The sequence below is a fragment of the Palaemon carinicauda genome, chromosome 15, assembly GCF_036898095.1.
Source record: "Palaemon carinicauda isolate YSFRI2023 chromosome 15, ASM3689809v2, whole genome shotgun sequence".
Classification (NCBI taxonomy): Eukaryota; Metazoa; Arthropoda; class Malacostraca; order Decapoda; family Palaemonidae; genus Palaemon; species Palaemon carinicauda.
The window spans coordinates 46,931,714-46,951,713 of NC_090739.1; the positions used below are offsets into that span (position 1 = coordinate 46,931,714).

The following is a 20,000-nucleotide window of genomic DNA, read 5'->3' on the forward strand; positions in this document are numbered from 1 at the left end:
CCTTTCCTACATTCACTGACTACCATGAAGGTCAAATGAACTTTAGCAAATATTTGAAAGATACTTTATATCTTTATACTCATATACCCATTGTAGTATATATAATTCCAATGTATAATGCTCATGTTCGGAAAATAGCCTTACGTTATTTTTTTCTCTCTCTCTTTTTAAGCACTTTAGTGTCAATTTCATTTTGTTACTGTTAATACAGAAGGAAATTCTCATTATTTTCTTTTGCAACTTTATCATTATCATAGTTTGCTCTTCATTCTTTTCGTATCAATCAAAATTGCTTCGTCTGTTCTAGTATGGTCTAACATTGAAGAAAATTTGAATTAACGTGTGGAAAAGCCCGGAACCTTCGGTTTTTTAAATGTTTTACTCTAACATATCTTACTGGAAATGCCAGTCGAAGAGTATTTTGATTGCCCATTATATTCTTATTTACATGAGGCCGTTTTCTCATATATTCTACATCCAGATGCCACCCAGCCATGCTATTCAGTTTCTCCTCATCCTTAGTAATCAATATCTGGAAGACCAACCACCCCTTACCTCCTTGTAGTTGCCTGACTCGTAGCCTTTGCGTTCCTCAAATTCCTACCTGCCCTGCCACTTTTCTCACCTTCTGCTCAGTATCTGTTACTAACCCATTAAACCCGACCATAGATTATACTTCCTTAATATCTTCCCCGTACATGAGCGTAGCATGTCTCTTTGCTCTCTATAAGAAATGTCTACCGGTTTCCTACTGAATATCTGACCGAGTCCAGCCCGTGAAACTATTTTTTTTTTTTAACAGATAATATACGAAAGAGGGCTTCGTCATCATTAGTGAAATATTTTCCATTGTATGTTCTCGTAAATTACATAAAAGCAGATTGACTTCAACATGTAAGTCAATTTTAAATGGATCTGACAATACACGAAGGATGGACATTATCTGCTAAGTTTTACTAGAACCTTCCGTCTGGAACAAAATAGTTTACTGAAACATGATCTGAAAATCAGAGAAATATAGTATCGTTTTCTCCTAAGAAGGAAGTGGTCTGGAAACTTCACAATGTGCGAGTGGGTCAAGTGAATATTACCTGGTGGAGGTGTCCACATAAAGGACCCCTAAAACTCCAGGGAGGGATCTAAACGAGCGATCATATCATATATCCTCTATGGCGACCAATGTCGGAGTTAAGTTACAATATTCGGGTGATATATCAATTCTAGCTTGTAGTTGCTGGAAAACCAATAACTTTTATGAAAACGGGTCGTCTCTAATATTGTGATGCTCTGACGATAATATAATACCCTAAGAGATTAATGGCTACTGAGTCAAACAAATGTGTTTCACTTTATCTGATGAACCAGGATCCTGTCCCTCTCGTTCGAATGTAGCAAGCATTAAATCCTGCACTTCGTCAAAAGATATATGCTTCATAAAACTTTGAATATTGTGTACCTTTATTCTTTTTCCTAAGCAGTTTATTAATTAGTTTCCTAATTTGTTTAATAGTTTGTATATTTCTATGGTAATAGGCCCTTTTAATACATTTTTTGACTGTTCAGTGTTTGTGCAGGTCTTTTCAGCCTTCTCATAGAATTTATATTTTCTTCATTCATTTCCTTTAGGGTTTTAAGATTCTCGATGGAAAGCATATGAAAATATTAATAAATAAACTAGTCATAAAGCTCATAAGGGCAAGCTTGATTCTTAGTTCCCTTCACCATAGAACATCTTAACTTACTTTCCCATCTACCCTAGCAAATGAACTTTCGCTGCCAAAGTTTGAATTAAGGGAGGATGTTCTAATTCGCTCTGTTGGCCACTATTGTTAAAACCACGGCGCCTATGTGGAGACAGTATTTGTGGCAAAGTATTTTGTTTTCAAGATTCTCATCCCTCAATCTTTAGTGTGTTTTTATGGCTTCACAATGCTTTATCTAATGACTATACCTTAGGAATGAATTTTAGATGGTTTTCATTTAGTTTAAAAAGATAATCCTTGTTGTCAACATTTTTCCTTTTCTCTTTTCATGAATATCTTGATTGATACTACAGCTTTTTTCATCAATATTCAATATACGATAGACGTCATTTGCGAGGATATGTATGTTAATATACAAATTCATTAATTTTAAGCTGGCTATATCATGCAAGAGGAATATAATAAATTATGTCAATATCAAAATCATATTTCCTTAACTATTTCATTATTATCATCTGAAAGAATATACAAGAGCGTCCATTGTTTAATATCAACCGGCATTACGTATTAGGTTGGCCAAAGCACCAGCCACCCATTGAGAAACTATTGCTAGAGATTTATTGGGTCCTTTGAGTGGCCAGATAGTACTACATTGGATCCCTCTCTGGTTACGGCTTACTGTTTCTTTGCCCACATATACACCGAAAAGTCTGGCCTATTCTTCATACATTCTCCTCTTTCCTCACATATCTGACAATACTAAGATAACCGGAAAATTCTTCTTCACTCAAGGGGTTAACTACTGCACTGTAATTGTTCAGTGGCTACTTTCCACTTGGTAAGGGCAAAAGAGACACTTTAGCTATGGCAAGCAAATCTTATAGAAGGACACTCCAAAATGAAATCATTGTTCTCTAGCCGTGGGGAGTGCCATAGACTCTACCATGGTCTCCACTGTCTTGGGTTAGAGTTCTCTTGCTTGACGGTATACTCGGGTACACTATTCTATCTGCTTCCTTATTTCCTTTCCAGTCTGGGTTATTTTCCCTGTTGGATACTTGGGTTTATAGCATACCTTGTAATAATAATAATAATGATAATAATAATAATAATAATAATAATAATAATAATAATAATAATAATAATAATAATAATAATAAAAAGTCTATATACACAACAGTTTTTACCTCAGATTTCCGGATTACACACTTAACATAATTACACACTCTAATATATATATATATATATATATATATATATATATATATATATATGAAAACACATACATGGATACACATGCATATATATATATATATATATATATATATATATATATACAGTATATATATATATATATATATATATATATATATATATATATATATATGTGTGTGTGTGTGTGTGTGTGTGCGTTGGTACATGTATGTAGGATTTGGAATGGTGAGATAAAATCGAAAAAAGTAAAAGTTGATTTTATGTTGGTTGAACCCTACAGAAAAAAAAAAAAGGAATTGAGGGATCGGTTAAAGGGTGCTTAGCCTAGCAGCCTCGTAAGTGGGACAGGTAGTAAGATCGACAAATCATTCTACAATTTGAAGGTTTACAAACAAAGAGGCGCCAGTCAAAATGTGAAGGAGAAGGACACTCCAAAATCAAACAATTGTTCTCTAGTCTTATGTAGTGCCATAGACTCTGTACCATGGTCTTCCACTGTCTTTGGTTAAAGTTCTCTTGTTTGAGGGTACACTTAGACACACTTTTCTATCTGTTTCCTTATTTCCTTTTCGTACTTGACTTTTTTTTTTTCTTGATGAAGCCTTTGGGCTTATAGCATCCTGCTTTTCCAGTTAGGGTTGTAGGTTACCTTGTAATAATAATAATAAACCATACATTTTGGAATTATGAAAACTATTATCAATAAAAGATACATCACAATGATTTCTCTCTTCAAGTTTTTAGAAGGTATACACGTCCTATACATGAAAGCCAAAGTCAGAACCTGAGTGCCTCTGGCTATGTCACACTGTCCCCCTTACCTAAAAGGGAAGAACCACAGGAGTGGGCACTGCATTTAATCAAGACCAATTGAAGCGATTAATCTCAGCCAATCGAAAGAAGGGAATGTAAGATAATGGGGGCTCTGTAATTGTCACATGTTATGACGTCCCTTCTATGGTCATCAACTCATACATTAGGTAATGGCTGGGACGTCAGGCCTACGAAATTCCCGTTGGCATCGTGCTTTTTCAAAAAGTTTCAATAGAAAAAGACTAGATTTCGTGTTGCTATTTAGATCTCTTACAAAAATTATCTCTTATCCGTATAAGAAATTTATTTTAATGTTTCCGTCATTGTTTGCTTTGTCGTACGCGTAGATTTGGGTAATTTTTTTCTTGAAAAAAAATTATTAGAATGGTCTCTCTCTCTCTCTCTCTCTCTCTCTCTCTCTCTCTCTCTCTCTCTCTCTCTCTCTCTCTCTCTCTCTCTCATATATACATATACACACACACACACACACACACACACACACACACACACATATATATATATATATATATATATATATATATATATATTCTTACGAAGCTGGTTTAACATATGTAGAGTATTTTATTCACGTATTTCATTTGTGTATTTAATAGATGTAAAGCTAGCTCGTAAGGTGGGTCCTACTCACGTAGGATTAAGTAAATGTATGTAAATTACATAAGACTGTCTTCATTCATTTAGTTGTATTTTCATTCAGTTCTGTATATGTAAATTTACGTTATTTTAAAGAATTGAATTTTCATTTCACAAAGATTGGTTACGAAGTCTTATGTAGTGTTGTTAAAAGGTATGAATGACACACACGAGGTATAAACGCCAGGGATTACATCATGTTTCCACGTGGTTGGAAGTTGCATGAAGGTTCTAGACTAAAACTGTAACAGTTAATTTTGTGGAAAGTCTTGCGTTATTATAGAGTTCCTCTTGAATATGTAAATTTGAATAAGTTTGTTCATGAGCATAGCAAGGGCAAAGTTAATGTTAGTGGAGTCCTATCAAATGAATTTCCAGTGAACAGTAGAGTACTCCAAGGGAATGTGTTGTCACCTATGTTGTTTACCCTCCTCATGGATTTTGTAATGCATAGAACAGTTGGGGATGGTGGAGAAGGATTGGAATGGATTAGCTGACCAAGAGTATGCTGATGATGCTGTCCTTATTAGCAGAACTCCAAAGGATTTGCAATGCCAGTTTACCAGAATGCATTAAGTATCACATGAGGTTGGGCTCAAGATAAATAGAAGAAAGACAGAGATGATGAGATCGGAATATGCTTTGGAAGATGAAATATCATTGGAAGGAGAAAGGATTAATGAGGTAGAATCATTTGAATATTTAGGAACTATGATCTCTAATACAAGGCCTTCGGAACTGGAATTTAATGAAAGATTAAAAAAAAAAACTAATCAGATAATGGTAAGGTTAAGTAAAATTTGGAAAACAAACCGCCTGAAATTGCATATAAAAATCAGGCTATATATCAGTTGAATGAGGTCGGTGTTACTTTCTGGACATGAGTCATGGTATAACAACAAAACAGAGTCCAATAGACTTTGTAGATTTGAAAACAACCCCCGCAGAAGAATTTTGGGAGTGAAATGGCAGGAAAGGATTAGAAATGAAACTATAAGGGAGATTACTCGAGTGCCATATGTGGATGAGATCATGGTGAAGAGTAGATGGAGATGGTTTGGTCATGCTCTTCGCACTACCCAAGAAGATTAGTACACAAAACATTTGAATGGGCTCCAGAAGGCACTTGAAGAGTTGGAAGACTCGAGCCTACATGGCTGAGGACTATGAAGCGTGAAGTGGGAGGTGATGAATGGAGAAGTATTGATTTAAAAGTTCAAAATAAAGACGACTGGCGAAAACTAACTTAGGCCCTTTGCGTCAATAGGCGTACGAGGGGATGATGGTGATACACACACACACACACACAACACACACATTTATATATATATATATATATATATATATATATATATATATATATATATATGTGTGTGTGTGTGTGTGTGTGTGTGTGCGTATGTGCTTGTGTGTGTATATACATATATGCACACCACACGTACGTATATATGTATATATATATATATATATATATATATATGTGTGTGTGTGTGTGTGTGTGTGTGTGTTTATGTGTGTATATACATACCTGCACACCACACACACACACACACACACATATATATATATATATATATATATATATACATATATATATGTATATATAAATATATACATATATATATATATATATATATATATATATATATATATGTGTGTGTGTGTGTGTGTGTATACATGTATATTCATTCATATACGTGTAAACCATACAGTAGAAATTTAGCATATGATGGTCAGATTCAATAAACCACAGGGAAAATGGAAATACTCACAACATCTGCAAGAGGACTCTTGAAGATATCATTGGACGATATTAGTCGGGATTTACTCAGTATTTTCATTTTCCCTTTAGTTTCCTGCACACACACATATATATGTATATATATATATACGTACATATCTAATGATATAAACAGTATACATACCATTATCATTATTACTTGCTAAGGCACAACCCTAGTTGGAAAAGCAAGATGTTATAAGCCCAAGTGTTCCAACAGGGGAAATGGTCCAGTGAGGAAAGGAAATAAGAAAATAATAAACTAAAAGAAAAGTAATGAACAATTAAAATAGAATATTTTAAGAAGAGTAACAATATTATAGTAAATCATTGATATATAAACTACAAAAACTTCAAAAAATAATAGAAGGAAGAAAAATAAGATAGAATATTGAGCCCGAGTGTACCCTGAAGCAAGAGGACTCTAACCGAAGACATTGGAAGACCATGGTACAGAGGCTATAACCACTACACAAGACTAGAGAACAATGGTTTGATTTTGGTGTGTTCTTCTCCTAGAAGAGCTGCTTACCATAGCTAAAGAGTCTCATATACCCTTAACAAGAGGAAAGTAGACACTGAACAATTACAGTGCAGAACGAAGAAGAATTGTTTGTTAATCTCAGTGTTGTCATGTGTATGAAGACAGAGGAGAATGTGGAAAGAATAGGCTAAACTGTTCATGTGTGTGTAGGCAAAGACAAAATGAGCCATAACCAGAGAAAGGGATCCGATGTACTACTGCCTGGCCAGTCAAAGACTCTCATAACTCTTTAGTTGTAGTATATATATATATATATATATATATATATATATATATATATATACATATATATAAACACCATACATACACACGTATATATATATATATATATATATATATATATATATATATATAATACGTATATACGTATATATAAATATTGCATTCCTTATCCTTTATCTTGATATAAATATTTGGCACTGTTGTTAAATTAGTTCTATGTGCATTTTGCATAAGATTTTTCATATATTTCAGACCATCCTTTACATTCAGATCTTCCCAAACTGAACCATCCTGTGCATAATACTGAGTATGCAGTAAATTCTTACAGTCTTGCCTTCTCCATCATAAGGCTCAATACTGCACAGTATTTTATAAGTTTTATTCCATCTGTGACAACATTATGGAATGATCTTCCTAATCTGGTTGTTGAATCAGTGAAACTCCAGACGTTCAACATTGTTGCAAATGCTTTTGTGTTGAACATGTTGAAGTAAGTTTCATTTCATAATTTATATATGGTTTATCCATTTAACATTGTTTGTGACCTTTCAACATATTTTCTAATTTCTCCCCATTCAAATTCGTAATTTCACTATTTCCTTTCTGTACTAGCTGCTTTCCATTTTTTGAACCCTTAGGAATGTAGCATAATTCTTTTCCAATTAGTATTGTAGCTTGGATAATAATAATAATAATAATAATAATAATAATAATAATAATAATAATAATAATAATAATAATAATAATAGTAATAATAATAATAATGTTCTTTTCTATTTAAAATAATGCTATATGGAATACTAATAGTGAAAATAATAAAAATTAAAGTTACGATTGCGATAGTAGTGATAATAATGATAATTTTTATTGCTATGAACTTTATTATCATTATGATCATCACTACCAAATATCATCACCTGCTTATTATCACTATTAACCTTCTGCAGCTAATTTTGACAACAAAACCCAAGCATGGACCATAATTGGTCATCGAACCAATAAAATCCTGCAGGAAACTGTAGTACCCCATCATTTATTTATTTCCCTATTTCCTTTCCTCACTGGGCTATTTTTCTCTATTGGAGCCCTTGGGCTTATAGCATCTTTCTTTTCCAACTAGGGTTGTAGCTTGGCTAGTAATAATAACAATAATAATAATAATAGAACTATTCATTGCCACTAATGTCCCTGGTTGATATCAGGCGAAGTGGTCATGAACATTCTTTTATCATTTGCAAATCGCAACGTAAGCACTTTGATTATCATGTGACCATGCAACCACCACTCATTTTCCTCAGTATGTACTCAACGGGGCTCTTGGGGAGAAATGTGTTTGTGTATATTCAATTGTTCACTAATTCTCATATCGTTTATTTATTTGCTTATTTCCTTAATAGCTGGTCTATTTTTCTCTGTTGGAGCCCTTGGGCTTATAGCATCCTGCTTTTCCAACTAGGGATGTAATTTAGCTAATAATAATAATAATAATAATAATAATAATAATAATAATAATAATAATAATAATAATAATAATAATAATATGTATGTACACGCATTAGAAATAAAAGATAGCCATTTTACGTACACACTCTCAATTGCTGCCTCTAAATCTCATATCTTAACATGTAACTCACTTACGTTGGTTTGAAGGACCACTGGTAACGCTAAAGAAGTTGCTGAATTTAAACTGAAGCTTCAAATTAACAGTATAATAATTGGGCTATCAGGTTTTTTCACCTTCCCCACTACAGGTTCACCAGGTAAATTGGTTTCAAGTGGAACCTCCATCAGATCAGGCAAGGACACGGCCAGAGAGAGGTTTGTACTATTGTTTAGAATGGGAGTAGATGGCTATTGAATATCTTTTAAATCTTTAAGTATCTGTTTTGATTTTTCTACAATTTCTACAATTTCTACAATTTTTTTTATTATTCAAAACGAGTGAAAGTGATCACTGGAAATTCAGGGGTGAAAATGGCTATCTTTAGGTTACTTCAAGCAAACGCAATTTTTTTCCGATATCCAGTATCTTGTTTTTTTCTACAATGCGGATATTTTTTTTTCTTTTAACTTTCGATAAGAATTAGCTAAATAAATTGCAAAAATTATAGAAATATGAACAAGCCTTAAAAAATTAAGTTGATAATTATGATCTGAGATCTTTCCAGAAAAAGCCGAAATGAATCATTGTAGGTTACTATCGAATGAGATTTGCACATAAAAAAAAAACTGCATCTAGAATTATGAAACGTTCTAACGGAAATCGAATAATGGAAGAGGGTGAGAAGACGATCGGCCGGGGGGGGGGGGGGGGGCCAAACGGGAAAGAATGTACAAGTGGATCAAGTAGAATCGACAGAGCGATGTGTTTGTTGGATACATCGACACTTAGAGAGAGAGAGAGAGAGAGAGAGAGAGAGAGAGATTTGTTTGTTTTAATCAATTTATTGCGCCCATTGGCGGCAGACATTTGAGTAAATGGTAATACAGTAATATTGTTTACAGCTACATTGTAATTAAGTTATGCCAAAAGAATAATAAAAAAATAAAGTATATACAGACATTTAAGTACATATTAAAACAATATTATTTACATATATAATGAAGGTTATACAAAGTAATACAAAATAAAGTATAGACAGACATTTAGTAAATATTAGAAATAATATTGTTCATTTCTATATATTAAAGGTTATGCAAATTAATTCATATGGAATACAAATTAAATTTAGTTTGATTTCGTATGTAGGTTGTGCCTATCTTTAGTTAATATTACAAAAAAGTTGATTATTCAGTATCCACCTAAGTGAGGATGGTGCATGAGGAGAGAGAGAGAGAGAGAGAGAGAGAGAGAGAGAGAGAGAGAGAGAGAGAGAGAGAGAGAGAGAGAGAGAGAGAAAGAGAGAGAGAGAGACTGTAGTACCAGGTTTCCTAACGAAGTTTGATGGAAAAGAACTAAGCAGGGTGAAATTTTTTTTTCTATTGTATGCGTGCAAAAACTAGTTTTGTCGCTTCAGGACAGAGTAACGCATATTGTACTTTTTGTTATTTTTTTTTCTAAAAGCATACATCTAACACCAAAGGGGCTGGCCGTTCTATGAACAACTATAGTTACGATAGAAGTGTTTGTATTTGAGAGAATCTGAATATTTTTTTGTTCTATAATAAGAGGGAAAGCAGCATTGCTTTGACAGTGGTTAGTTGAAGGCGACAAGGTAATTATGTCGGTGAAATATGATACACATTTGGAACCAGAAAAACGGATAGGACTTATTTAGAAAACCTATTAGCGCACACAACATTGCAGTGTGACAAAACTAATCTTAAAATAATTCATTGGCTTCAGTTATTTCCGAATTCTATATACAGTAGTGTACAACTTAAATGGCCTTCGTTATAACTCTTACTTTCCTACGTGTACTGCTTGTAAAACATCTTTTCCCAAAGGAGAATTTAAATAATTGATACCGTTTGCTTGATTTGAATCGAACAAACGGTAAGTTTTATAGCTATACCGCAATGAATATATTTATATATGCACAAGGTAACAAAGATGCAAATCAAGTTCTCCTCCAATGGGCGGGAAACTCAGTCCTCATAGTTGGATTGTATAATTTCTTTTGCATTGATTGTGTCCAGTGTGGAACATCATAGGAGAATTGAAACCATGTGGATATTGAACGATACATTTAGATTTCTAGCCACAGAATATTGTGACCGGAGGGTACACCTAACCCAAAACTGGCTCTCTCTCTATTTGCCAGCTCAGTTTGGCAGAGGCAAGTGGAGAGAGAGTATCATTCCTAAACCGGTACAAAGTCTGAATGAAAAATTTTAAAAGTAGAGTTTTAGAATACAACTCTGATTGGGATCGAAGGGACGCGCAACGTAAATTTCGGTGGCTCCCCGCCAAGAAAAACGGGATTTGAATTTCCCGCGGCATTGCGGCTGTCACAGAATTATTGGAACTCATAATTAAAAATTAATATTAATAAGTAAATTTAGAAACTTTTGTGAATATTATTTAAGAAAAAATTAATTCTAAATATTTGGCAAGATGTCTACGATGTTTAGAGAAATAATGAAACAATCTGCACCGAAACTCGAACGCATACCGTCATCCTCGTCGGTGGCGTCCCTGAGAGAACTTAGACGAAGAGTTAGTGTCGAAAGTATGGCCGAGGAGACAAGTGACGACGTCCAAAACCTGGAGTACCAGGTTACTTTGGTGAGTATTTTGTTTACAAATTATTTTTTGTTTATGTATTGGATTTAAAGCTTGGAGTAGCTAACTGCCGACTGTGCGTAGAAATAAGTATATTTGTGAAATTTTTGTGCTTTTGTAAGTCAAGTGACATTTTGGAAGTTGTGAACTCGCGCGTGACAGATCAGCTGTTGCTTGTCTCATACGAGAAAGTCCGTGTGTTATTCGTAAAGTTGCTTAATTCACTTAAAGATAAGTGATATTGTGTGTGTTACTTTTTTAGAATAGAGGAACAAAATTCAAGAAATCTGTGCGAAACATGCTGAAAAATTTTTAAAAGAGAGATAAGCATATATATGTGCTATAATGAAAAAAAAAGCTAATTTAAACGCATAGCAATGGAAAGTGTATAGTGAAGATTTGTACAGGTTAGTGAGACTGAATATATTTTGAAATAGTGGATAATGCTCGTATTCCTGTGGATTTCCTGCCTGATCCGTGTTATTAAAAGTTTTGAATTTGTCAACAGTTTTGTAAGCTTTGTTGGAGGCCTCTATCAACGTTTTTTGTAACGAGACTTCCGGATTTATTTGTGATACAAGTTTAGCAGGACATTCGTAGGGATCGTGTACGAGTTAAGTTTATTGTCCTGTTGGAAATGTAAACACCGAATGAAATTTTAGTGGAGGACTTTGTTGTCATGCCAAGACGTGTCCCTTTTGGTAAGTGCTCTCCGGATAGCATCCACATTTTCCCTACGGTGCTTGTTTACGTTTTGTACTAATATTATCCCAGGCTCATATGAGATTTATTTATTTATTTTTTTTATTTTAATAGCCTTGTTAATCTATTGAGAGAGTAATCGATTGTTGCAATGCATAGACCAATAATTTACTCTATATGATCCAGAATAGCTTTCATTAATAGGGCTCCCCAAAATTGATAATTTGTTTGATATCACACTAATATACTGTATTTGTATTGAGAAGATAACAAAATAACAGTGAATCATTTCTACGTTTACCAGGGGACTGTTTCCGCCATCTTCCGTTTTCTTTGAACACATGTATACTATTTTAAAACCGTTTTAGTAAGTTTTAAGGGAGAATTTAATAATAATGACACTCCTCTTTATTGATACCATTTTCATTATGAAAAGGAGATGGTTTTTGTCTCATACAGTTTCAATTAAATACACAGTTTAAGTTCATTAATGAGTGTTTCAATATTGGTAATAGTTTTTGCATTTATTCAATACATTTTGGTGATGATTCTACAGAATAATTCCATTTAAGAATTTTAAATTCACAATCTTCACAGATTTATGATAGTACCCTGCGTTTAGGCTCATGTTTTATCAAAGTTGATTTTTTTTTTCTTTTTGTATTAAGATTGTCAGTCACCTGCACTTATTACATATTTCGACTCATAGATTTCTCCTAAGAACTCTAGTACAGGAAATATAAAGACCAAGTAAGCTGTAAGTATTATTTTAATGCTTCCCGTGAGTCAACATCAAATCGATTACTTTTACCCCTTCCCTTCAGCTTGTTTTCTCTGTTTTCTTCATGTGTGCTTGTATGTATGTTCGTCTCTGTAATATATTCCCAATCTGTTATATGTATTAAGTTTGCTGATTTTCACGCCATTTATCGCCAATCATCCAATTTTTCTTTGTTGAATGTAAACTTGATTGCGTACCTTACGCAAGGTTATCGGCGGTTGGGATAAAATCGTCGTTTTGAGATTTTAATGTCATGCATATTACTAAAATATATATAATTTTCATCATCATCATCATTATCTCCTACGCCTATTGACGCGAAAGGCCTCGGTTAGATTTCGCCAGTCGTCTCTATCTTGAGCTTTTAATTCAATACTTCTCCATAATTTTCACTATATTTAAAATATATTTGTTTTAAAAAGTTTGGTAACATCGAATCGAGATAGTATTTATGGAAATAAGTGTCTAGACTCAGTAGATTCGTTCTTGCCTATCAACTCGCGTAATCCTCGAAAGATGAAAGGGTGCGTCCCCTGTATATGCGTCATTGTCCCTCGTGTGCTGCTTTGGAGGCAACATTGATGTAGATAAGGACATCATTACAAGTCAGGCTGCGTATTTCCTGTTCGTTTCCCCACACATCAATTATAGGTGCATGACAGTCTCCTTTTCTCCTTTTAGAAATTTGTCTTCAAGTGATTATTACCATATCCGGATTATGCAGTAAAGATATGAAAAAGTTCCGTATGCATGTTACCGTACCGGGTAACCTCCATCTGTAAAATATAAAGCTGTTTTCTTTATCTTTTATGTTTACAATTATAAATAGAGACCTCTTGAATTTGAAATGAAAATGGTGTATACTGTTCTGTATTCTTTTCTAATCCTTTGTTAACAGTGTCTCAACATTTGGTACAATTTCCGTACCTTTTGTTATTACAATTTTTATTACTGAATGTTAATCATTTACAGGTCTGTTATTGTTAAAAATCTGTTAGCCTTTATTTAGAAAATTTTATTGCTATTAACCTGGGAATCCAACGCTATATTGGATTTCATTTTTTTTTTCAGTATCCTTGTTGATGTGAGTTTTCACAGTTACTTGTAGAATGTGTAGGCTCACTATTTTTTACAGGTCCCCTTGAACAAAATTGCCTAGTGTCACAGAAGTTGTGCATCAGTAATGAAATGGTACAGGGGAAAGTTTTGAAAAATTATCTTGATTAAAAGAATAATTACGATTGCACAGAACGAATGGTGTAGGATGCAGGCATAGATTAGCCAGAATGAAGTCCTAATATCATAAGGTGAACTTATACTATTGATTCTTATATTTGGTTTGTGAAAATCGTGAGATGCTAGCCATATATTTTACTTAGTGTCAATTGTTAATTTAGCTGACCTACGCAATTACTGACATTTCCCACCCGTGTTACCTTACAATATTTCCAATGTCAAAGGTGCAAATTATTTCCTTGTTTCTTACTGCTAATATACTGTATTATTAGATTTATTAGTGTCCTATCTTGATTTACTCATCTTCTTGAAATTAGTCTTTGCAGCCTCTCTTCGGTCCCTAGCTGCGCCCATTTTTAATCCATCTACTATACCTCCGTTCCCTCTTCCTTTCTACCATCTTGCTGTCCAAATTCTTAAATTTGTCTTCGTAGCTACGAAGTTTTCCTCCAGTGGCACTTTGCCTCTGAATGGTCTCTCCGTCCCAACACTTGGCCCTACGGTACATCTTCATAAATCCAGATCCCAGCAGGAGAGAAATCTCTGAGAGTTTGTTCTTAAAAAACTGACATGTCACTTTCACAATACGAAAACCATCGGACCGTCAATGAAGGCGCGTCTGTCTTTCGTCGTGGGTCTGATAGGAAGGTGTCTTGGGCTTTTCTTGTCTCTGAAACTTCGTCCTTTTAAATGATTTAGCTTGTCTGCGAACGCCTTGTTTTTTGGAATTTTCTGTCTACTGTGTTCTTTCATCCCCGCCGTGGATTCTTTATCCGTAAGGTCGAGCTGCCCTTTCGGAGGGGGTCACATACTTCCTGGGTTACTGGTATTTATATTTTCGATTTTGTCATCTTGGTGATTCTGTTGTCATAGGTACTCGAAGGCTTAGCTATTAGCTGGTCACTCGACTAGATTTTTATACAAATATAAGATTAATTTTAATAAATTTCAAGTTTGTAGATGGCCAGCGCTTTGAATTGATTGGCCAGTTAGAAGTATAGTTTTTCTATGCTGATTGACCCTCACGCTCTAAAGGTCATGGTTAACTTGCAAGGTTAACCTAATTGGTAGACTTGATGCGCGTTCTTTCCTAATGTTTAAGTGACATTTTATGTGCATATCATTATAGACTAAACTGGAAAAAAAACTTTATTATTAATTAAGATTTTATTGCTTATTAGTTAGTCACTTTATAAGCAGAGACATTCGGACTGTGTGTATGGTTTAGTAACAATGCTTTGAGGTAAAAACCAAGAGTGGCACATAATATCTATGTATTTGAATACTGGGTCAACCCGGCCGTCCTTTTTGCGTATTTTATTTCATCAATTTCATTGTAATTGCAATGGCTTAATTAGTTGAAGTTCTTTTTGGTTGTAGGATTGATGAATAATATTACTCAGCTTTAAATTGTACATTCGCAGATAAATATAAATATGCATATATATATATATATATATATATATATATATATATATATATACATATATATATATTATATACATTCTTTTTTTCTAATTAGCAATGCTATTCATCTTACCATTCACGCTGCTGTATTGTTCTCGGTGTGGGGCGGGGGCTAATTTTTCCATTTTTTCCTGAAAACTTTGGATAATGTGATTTTTGTTCTAAGGAGTATCTCGCATTGTTGTTCAGAAGACTACACCACTTCTGAAAGCTTTCATAATAGCATTAAATAGCGGATGTTCAAATGTGTTATCCGACGTATATTTGATGGTTCAAGTTTGGTGACATTCGCAATTACAATAATGAATGTAATTTCACATTTCAAATTTTTTTAAATTTTGCTACAACAGCAGTCAAATATATATATATATATATATATGTATATATATATATAACATATATATATATATATATATATATATATATATATATATATATATATACATATATATAACATATATATATATATATATATATATGTGTGTGTGTGTGTACAGTATGTATATATTTATGTATATATATATATATATATATATATATATATATATATATATACATATATATATATATATATATATATATATCATGCATGCCTACATACATTTTTAAGCAAACGTTTGCCAAGGTCTTTTACCTATCGCAGACGTTGATTATTGCCAATTGAATTGCAGATAACTTTCTCTTAATAGTTGAGTGTTCCGATTTGTTTTAACCTTTCACCCTGGACATCCTTATTGGAGGCACGCCCTTTTTCTTCTCGTGATGGTTACTATTTTTAGCATCTCTGAAGATGCATCCTGAATTAATCGTCTTTGCTACCCTCAATACCCTGCCGTAGAGTAAGGCTTCTTTCAAGTATTTGTTTGATGCAAGTCTTACCTCCATATTCACTATATCTTGATGTCTAGTGTAACCCTTAATTTATATATACATATATTATATATATATATATATATATATATATATATATATATATATATATATATATATTATGTATGCATATCTTATTATCGTGGCTTGATACAAATATATGTATATATATATAAATATATATATATATATATATATATATATATATATATATATATATATATACATATATATATAAATATATATATATATATATATATATATATATATATATATATATATAATGTTAGGTATATAATGGGAATAAATAAGCGTCACAGTTCATTTAGTGTAAGAAAACTGTAGTGACAAACTTTTTATCTCGTTAGAAATTAGAAAAATATGATGGATATACTGTACGTGGATGAGCACCTTACAGGCAGACCCTTTTTATCTACAGTATCTACCGGTGCTGTCCTCAGCATCCTTTGGTTTACCTTTGTTTTTTTTTTTGTTTTTTTTTTTTTTGTCATCACGTACGGGCCACGTGATACTCATAAGGGGGGCGGGTGTAGTATGGTCCTACAGCTGATATTAATGTTACCTAGCTCAGACACTTGATCCCTTTGTTTATGAAATGGCATCGGTAAACCGAGATGCGATTGTACTACAGCCACTGTAAGAATTGAAGAAAAGTTTGCTGACTTTAATATAGTAGATATTACCGATAAGATGGAAGGAAGGTGTGTAGAAGAATTGTATCATCAAAGCTTGAAGTGTGATTGTAATGATCAATCATTATCATCACTAGTTGTGTATATAGTCTATAAAAGCTTCAATATTATATAATTTAATCATTATAATTTTACAAGCATGAAATGTCTACTTATTGCATCTAAACGGAATCTGTCCTTCCCTTGTGGCTGTCCCACATCCATGTGTAGCCTGGTCAGCTGAGTTTAAATTTTATGTTTTTTGCCTTATTTTTATGATTGCGAAGTTTTCATTGTCTTTACGATCTGCTAGCGAATAGATTATCGAGCCTCTCGAATCATGATTATTCATTCAATCAGATATCAGAATATTTATTTCATTAAAATATAGTAATGGGGATTATTAGAGACATCCACAATAAAACCATATGCATCTTATTTTGTTGTTGTTGGATTAAGTTTACTATAGATATATATATAATCTAGAAAAGCAAAAGGATAATGAAGCCCGGCGGAACAAATCAGATTATCACTTTAGATATCCCAGATACATTATTAGCAACAATACATATTTATCGAAATTTCTATTTGCAGATAGCCAATATAAACCTTCTATAAGCTTGCCTAGTTTTTTTTAGAGAAAGATGTTAAATTGAATAAAATATTACCATCTAAAATTCACCGTTAAGTTAATATAAGAGTTGTAGGGAATTATCATAAAGGCAAGAATTCTTTATTGAATCGCACAATAAGGCTATAAATTCCTGCCAATGAAGTGCCAGTAAATTCTGCTATATCTCAATTTCATATAGATTATTAACTCTGTAAAGTGAATCCTGTAATGTTGCGTTGACGGGATTTGAATAGTGAGATTCAAGTGTGACCTGTCTGCGCAGGTACGCTTTTCTGCCGCAGATGTTTGCAATGATTGCTCATTAGAATTTATTAAATTATGATTATCTAAAAAAAAATTATAAGTTGGAATCATGTAACACGTTTCTTGCTTTAATTTCAGGAAGGTGAATGTAATTGGAAACTGGATTGTATTTTAAGACTAATAGTTAATGTCAATGATTTTTTCCTTATAAAGATGATGGGTTTTTTATGTAATTTTTTTTTTTTTAGTTTTTTAGTTGGCGTACAATCGTGTCTTTACTCAATGTAAGAGGAAAACAGCTTTATTTTACCCTTACCGAAAGTTTTGGGAGGCTATATATTTCGAATAACGCTTCTGATCTACTCTATTAATCGAATTAAATCTACTTTGGTACTTTAATCTCCTTGCAAGACATCTAATGGTCATTAGTATCCTCACACGACTCGGGCTCATCAGTCCATGTGGTGTACAATGTCGTGCTCTGTGAAAGCGTAATGCTAGTACAGCTTGCATTCAGGTCAATACTGGTTGCCTTTCAATTCCAAGGCAACCTGTACTGTACATACTGTGCCATTGTGAAGTTCCCGAGTTCGCATTCCCGATTTTTTATGTTAAATGTCTGGTGAGGGTGTGGTCATGCTGTTTTAAGCTAGGTTTCCTACGTTTCTTCCATTCAAATATTACCAAAAAAAATCTTTATTCTTATATGAAATGTATTAGTTTAATAGCAAAACCCTTCTAACAGGTATATATATATATATATATATATATATATATATATATATATATATATATATATATCCTGTATATATATTAGATTTAACGACGTTCATTCATGAAATAACCCACCCGAAAATGCGATTTCATTGAAATACGCAATATAATGATAGAAAAGGCAAGTGAAGCTAAAATAGAAACCAATGTCATAAATACTACGTTGATAGCAGTCATTTTAGATTCAGTTGCTCTATTTGAATGCCTCTTTGTCCCACCAACTTTACATTTTAATGAATGGGCTTGGTAGCTTGGCATCGCCTGTCTACAACAAAGCATGCGGCTATTCTCTCTTGTCGTGAGTGGCGTAATAGTACAGCGTGTGCCAGTCATACTCCATAATAGATAGTGTTCTTGAAGTCGTTGTTTTCCTATTACTCAAGTGTTCTGCTGTATTTGCTTTCCTGAAGCATCTGAGTTCAGTCACATCTGTTAACTTGATGCATGAATGTTTAATCTGCGAGTTTTAGCAAGTTTTCGAATTATTAATTAGCTTCATTAAACGATGAACCGTTGGGACAAACACTTTCTGTATTTTGTCAAGAGGGGATTTGTATGAGGTGTCTAGTTGCAATCGCGCTCATGCTATGATTCTGACGTAGGTTATAGGATTGCATGATTTTAGGACTGTCTTGTTCATATCCTGACTTAGCCTTACTTTGGACACTTTTTATTTGACGTAGAATAAAGTTTAATACGATAAATTGCTTATTATTATTATTATTATTATTATTATTATTATTATTATTATTATTATTATTATTATTATGATTTTCTATTTCAATTCTGCGCACGAACAATTAACTTTTGGAATTTGAAGTTTTATTTGACTCCATCGTTACCTAGTAAATTAATGCCTTTATACATAAGAGAATTTGCTATTAAAAAACACACCAGTTTGTTTGATTCTTCAATTGCACAAAAAGGTAGTACAGTATATAGAGAAAGTCGTTGAAGATTTTGTGCGAATAATCTATCCTGAGGTCATGTTTTAAATATTTCATTCTACCATGTTTTGAGAATTGTTCTCCTGTACTTCACCGCTGACTCGAATCTTAATTTGTTGGGCAAAAACTTTCGTCTTTATCCCTGATCGGGATAATAGTACTTGCACCATCGTTCAATTCGTTATTTGTGGCTGTTGCATTGGGTTTTTCAGAATCTCCAGATCATCCTTTGCATTCAGATCTCCCCAGACCGAACCATATATGCAGTTAAATCTAACAATTTTGCTTTCTCTATCAATATATTCAGTACTCAGTATTCTAGAAATTTTATTCCAGCTATGACCAGATTGTCGAATCATCTTCCTAACATGACAGTTAAATCTGTGGAACTTAAGAAGTTCAAAATTGTTATAAATGCCATGTCTGTTGAACAGGTTAACATAAGTATCGTTTCATAATTTATATATGTTGCTACTCTATTTTAACATTGTTAGTGAT

At 33.1% G+C, this 20,000-nt stretch overlaps 1 protein-coding gene across 1 annotated transcript in view; it reads left to right on the forward strand.

Moving 5' to 3' along the window:
• The first annotated feature begins 10,730 nt into the window (after positions 1-10,730).
• The window catches only part of LOC137654602 (chloride channel protein 2-like), a 330,894-nt gene continuing 321,624 nt past the window's right edge, over positions 10,731-20,000 (forward strand). Inside the window, exon 1 of the mRNA XM_068388383.1 lies at positions 10,731-11,159. Coding sequence (XP_068244484.1) covers positions 10,989-11,159 — 171 coding nt within the window. The 5' untranslated portion in view covers positions 10,731-10,988. The remainder of the gene's footprint in view (positions 11,160-20,000) is intronic.